General features: G+C 44.9%; 1 protein-coding gene across 1 annotated transcript in view; it reads left to right on the forward strand.

Moving 5' to 3' along the window:
* LOC122243517 (chorion peroxidase) overlaps nt 1-6,000 on the forward strand; it is a 28,340-nt gene that overhangs the window by 16,936 nt on the left and 5,404 nt on the right. Inside the window, exons 7-12 of the mRNA XM_086530775.1 lie at nt 347-472; nt 3,566-3,736; nt 4,733-4,886; nt 5,149-5,315; nt 5,444-5,538; nt 5,917-6,000. The exon at nt 5,917-6,000 is cut by the window's right edge and continues 66 nt beyond it. Coding sequence (XP_086386901.1) covers nt 347-472; nt 3,566-3,736; nt 4,733-4,886; nt 5,149-5,315; nt 5,444-5,538; nt 5,917-6,000 — 797 coding nt within the window. The remainder of the gene's footprint in view (nt 1-346; nt 473-3,565; nt 3,737-4,732; nt 4,887-5,148; nt 5,316-5,443; nt 5,539-5,916) is intronic.

The following is a 6,000-nucleotide window of genomic DNA, read 5'->3' on the forward strand; positions in this document are numbered from 1 at the left end:
TTGGAAAATTTCTGATTTTCTATTTCGTTGGTATTTTCACCTTATGATGATGTGCCACCACGGGTCACTGAATATACATCACTTAATATACATACACTTAATATCGCTATAACCTAACATTGATACCTCTTCTACTCGTTGCCAAATATAGATCTCATCATATATATATATATATATATATATATATATATATATATATATATATATATATATATATATATATATTACACATTGACCTAAATTAGTATTATTTATAAAGCTGTCAGAATATCTGAAAATATCTTAACTAACCCAACGTGAGCGCGGAGTGTGTGAACGGTTTAAAATCGTCTTTCTCTCCTAACAGGTCGCCCGGCAAATTAACATAGCCCAGTATCAGCACACAATTTATGCAGAGTTCATCCCATCCCTGATTGGTTACTGGAAAGCCAAAGAGTATGGTCTCTTGCCCAAGAGGAATGGCTACTCTGATGTAAGTCTTCATGCCCGTTGGTTGGATATTATTTCAAACACGCCCATTTTTAGTGTGTATCTTAGCGTCGAACTTTCTTTCTTTATATCCTTTCTGCCTGACTACTTACATACATTTTTTTCCTTCCAACCTACTTACCTTTCTGCCTGCCTACTTACATACTTTTCTCTCTACCAACCTGCCTACTTACATACTTTTCTCTCTACCAACCTGCCTACTTACATACTTTTCTCTCTACCAACCTGCCTACTTACCTACTTTTCTCTCTACCAACCTGCCTACTTACCTACTTTTCTCTCTACCAACCTGCCTACTTACCTACTTTTCTCTCTACCAACCTGCCTACTTACCTACTTTTCTCTCTACCAACCTGCCTACTTACATACTTTTCTCTCTACCAACCTGCCTACTTACATACTTTTCTCTCTACCAACCTGCCTACTTACATACTTTTCTCTCTACCAACCTGCCTACTTACATACTTTTCTCTCTACCAACCTGCCTACTTACATACTTTTCTCTCTACCAACCTGCCTACTTACATACTTTTCTCTCTACCAACCTGCCTACTTACAGACTTTTCTCTCTACCAACCTGCCTACTTACAGACTTTTCTCTCTACCAACCTGCCTACTTACATACTTTTCTCTCTACCAACCTGCCTACTTACAGACTTTTCTCTCTACCAACCTGCCTACTTACCTTTCTGCCTGCCTTACTGCCTGCATACTTTTTTTCCTACATACTTTTTTCTTACATACTTATCCACCTCTCTTCTTACCTACTTTGCTTTCTACTAACCTACTAACTTTTTTCCTACCTACTTTTACCTTCCATCAACCATCTCTCTCAAACTCTCGCCCAAATCAATAAAACTTTTACTCGTTCCGGCCAAGTTTCAATAAAAAAAATTCGGCCAATTCCGAAACAGCGTCCAAATATACCTATATAAATAAACAAATAAATTAAGTGTGCTATAACTTGCCAAAGATATTTGCTAAGGTATGCAAGTATATCATCTGCTTCATCCTTATGATCTGTGATGCCATATGTATTTGCAATGTTGAACAGCTCCACCCATCTTCCCCACCCACCCACCCATCTTCCCTACCTACCCACCCACCCACCCATCCATCTTCCCTACCTACCCACCCACCCACCCACCCATCTTCCCTACCTACCCACCCACCCACCCATCTTCCCTACCTACCTACCCACCCACCCACCCATCTTCCCTACCTACCTACCCACCCACCCACCCATCTTCCCTACCTACCTACCCACCCACCCATCTTCCCTACCTACCTACCCACCCACCCATCTTCCCTACCTACCTACCCACCCACCCATCTTCCCTACCTACCCACCCACCCACCCATCTTCCCTACCTACCTACCCACCCACCCATCTTCCCTACCTACCCACCCACCCACCCATCTTCCCTACCTACCCACCCACCCACCCATCTTCCCTACCTACCCACCCACCCACCCATCTTCCCTACCTACCCACCCACCCATCTTCCCTACCTACCCACCCACCCACCCATCTTCCCTACCTACCCACCCACCCACCCACCCATCTTCCCTACCTACCCACCCACCCATCTTCCCTACCTACCTACCCACCCACCCACCCATCTTCCCTACCTACCCACCCACCCACCCATCTTCCCTACCTACCCACCCACCCACCCATCTTCCCTCCCTACCCACCACCCACTCATCCATCTTACCTACCTACCTACCCACCCACCACCCACTCATCCATCTTATCTACCTACCTACCTACCCACCACCCACTCACCCATCTTATCTACCTACCTACCTACCCACCACCCACTCACCCATCTTATCTACCTACCTACCCACCACCCACTCACCCATCTTATCTACCTACCTACCCACCACCCACTCACCCATCTTATCTACCTACCTACCTACCCACCACCCACTCACCCATCTTATCTACCTACCTACCCACCACCCACTCACCCATCTTCCCTACCTACCTACCCACCACCCATCTTCCCTACCTACCTACCCACCACCCACCCATCTTATCTACCTACCTACCCACCACCCACTCACCCATCTTATCTACCTACCTACCCACCACCCACTCACCCATCTTATCTACCTACCTACCCACCACCCACTCACCCATCTTATCTACCTACCTACCCACCACCCACTCACCCATCTTATCTACCTACCTACCTACCCACCACCCACTCACCCATCTTATCTACCTACCTACCCACCACCCACTCACCCATCTTATCTACCTACCTACCTACCCACCACCCACTCACCCATCTTATCTACCTACCCACTCACCCACCCACCCACCCATCTTCCCTACCTACCTACCCACCCACCCACCCATCTTCCCTACCTACCTACCCACCCACCCACCCATCTTCCCTACCTACCTACCCACCCACCCACCCATCTTCCCTATCTACCTACCCACCCACCCATCTTCCCTACCTACCTACCCACCCACCCATCTTCCCTACCTACCTACCCACCACCCATCTTCCCTACCTACCTACCCACCACCCACTCACCCATCTTCCCTACCTACCTACCCACCACCCACTCACCCATCTTCCCTACCTACCTACCCACCACCCACTCACCCATCTTCCCTACCTACCTACCCACCACCCACTCACCCATCTTCCCTACCTACCTACCCACCACCCATCTTCCCTACCTACCTACCCACCCACCCACTCACCCATCTTATCTATCTACCTACCTACCTACCTACCCACCCACCCACTCACCCATCTTGCCTACCCACCCACCCATCTTATCTACCTACCTACCCACCACCCACTCACCCATCTTATCTACCTACCTACCCACCACCCACTCACCCATCTTATCTACCTACCTACCTACCTACCCACCCTTACCTATCTACCTACCTACCTACCCACCCACCCACCCACCCATCTTGCCTACCCACTCACCCATCTTATCTACCTACCTACCCACCACCCACCCACCTACCCATCTTGCCTACCCACCCACCCACCCCCAAATTCAACCCATAACCAACCGTACACTACCTTTCCCCCAGATGTACGACAGTCGAGTAAACCCTGGAGTAGCCAACGAATTTGCCTCGAGTGCCTTCCGCCTTGGCCACACCATGATTCCAGATGACTTTCGGATGCTGGACAAGGATTACAAACCTGTGTCGTCTTTCCCCCTGGTTGAGACTTTCCATAACACTAGTATGGTGTTCCCGGTGAGTGAGTGTGTTGGGGTAGGGTGGGGCGTGGGAGGGTTGTGTTAGTGTTTTGGGAGGTTGTTTGGGTTGTTGGGTAGTTGGGAATGGGGGTGTTAGGGGTGGTTTGGGAGTGGGGAATGTGCGTGGGGGGGTTGTGCAAGATGTACATAGCATTAGCATGAAGAACGGACCTTGTAACTGAAGGTCAACTGCAATTGTTACCTTGTGGGAGGGGCAAATATCCAATATTCTTCTCTAGGCAGAAAAATTTGGATATCTAGTTGGGCAACATGTACCAATGTTCTATTAGGTAGAAAAATTGGATATCTTGTGGGCAATGTATCCAATTTTCTAGGTAGAAAAATTGGATATCTTGTGGACAATGTATCCAATTTTCTAGGTAGAAAAATTGGATACCTTGTGGGCAATGTATCGCACAACATTTTCTTAGTTAATAATTAGATACCTGGGGGCTTGTGTTTAAATGGGATTGTTAGAAAATGTGGATATCCTGTGTAGCACATTATCACATATTTCCAATTTTTCTAGTAGACAAATGTGGAATTAAAAGAAATCAATGATCTTTCATATCTGATACACATACTTTAAAGGGTGGGTTGTTTTTTCATATCTTGCAGAGCTAATTTTAATCACAGAAGCTGGATTTATTAAAGCTTATGAGTCTTGAACCTTATAATATCCATAAACGACTAGTTTTAGAATGTTGAATTGTTACAACAAGGATCAGCACTTACGAATGAATTACCTCATCCTGGCAAATTACAAGTTTTCAGGATATTGAGAGACCCATCCATATGAAAATCTTGTCGAAGGCAAGACATGAACATTTTAAAGGATATCTCTTGAAAAAAATTAGTAGTTTGTCCTGAATGAAGCCTCTGTTTTCAAGTGTCACTATAGCCGTATCGTAACGTGTTTAAGGTGATTGGGACTTGTTGACATATGACAGTAAAACCTAATTGCCAACCTCTCTTTTGTATGTTCCTTCGACAGATGAGGTCCACCGATTACCTAGTTCGCGGTATGGTAGGATCCAGATTGAAACCAGTCGATCTGAAGCTTGTAGACATCGCCCTGGACAGACTATTCGAAAAGCTGGGAGTTCCTCATTCGGGAGAAGACCTGTTTGCCAGGAACATTGCTAGAGGTATCGACAATGATAATTTTCAAAAGTGTATATCATACGTAGTTGTGATGGTAATATTGGTATTTGTGTGGTGGGAATGTAGGTCAACATTTTGGGGGGCATGTTAAGTAGATATATCGATGTTAGTTTGTGGCCCTATAGTATATACAGTGGTAAGTGATGTGCAAAAGTTGGTAAGCGAGATAGCAAATATTGGTAAGTAGGCCTGAAGTACAATCGTAACTAAATAGGCCTATAAATGTTTAATGACATTAAATCACAGGCAGAGATCACGGCATTGCTTCCTACACAACGTACCGGAAGTTCTGCGGCCTAGGACCAACCTCAAATTTTGATGACCTAAGATCCACGATGTCCGAGGAAGCTATAACCACTTTTCGCCAGGTCTATGCAAGTGTACACGATATTGACCTCTATGTCGGCGGCCTTGTAAGTACTGGCATTTTCCGTTATAAGAACTGGATAAAGATACTTTGAATATACATTTTTTTTTTACAAATTCCTGACTTGATCAGATATGGCAGTTCAATGAATAAGAAATTATAATGCTCTCACAGGCGGAAAAGCCATTGCCAGGGGCTCTGGTGGGTCCGACCTTTGCCTGCATCACTGCATTCCAGTTTCTCAACAGTAAACGCGGAGACAGATATTGGTAATTACTATGAATGAACATAATGATTTGCATAAACGTCAGTCATTCATTCCTTCCTTCCTAACATCTAGTCATTTAACCTAACTTAACCTAACCTTAAATCTCTCCCCCCCCTTCCCCCACTCTCTCTCTCTCACTCCTCATCTTCATCGTCATCTATCCTCTCTCTACGCGGACTTCTCTCGCTCACTCTGCTCATCTTACGGTACCGGCTCAGCGTCTCTCTCTATCTATATAAATAAATATATATATAATATAGCATGTTATATATATTTAAAGATATATATATATTATATATATATATTTTTTTTTTTTTTTTTTTTTTTTTTGTTTCTTTTTTTTTTTTTCAAACAAGCAATTCATTTTTTTTATTTACAGGTACGAGAATAAGGAAGCGGGATTCAGTTACGTGCAGCTCCACGCTATTCGTAGTACGGCCTCCTTTGCCAATGTCTTTTGCGA

The sequence above is a fragment of the Penaeus japonicus genome, unplaced genomic scaffold (assembly GCF_977035675.1).
Source record: "Penaeus japonicus unplaced genomic scaffold, GWHDUDI00000001_assembly GWHDUDI00000034, whole genome shotgun sequence".
NCBI classification, from domain to species: domain Eukaryota; kingdom Metazoa; phylum Arthropoda; class Malacostraca; order Decapoda; family Penaeidae; genus Penaeus; species Penaeus japonicus.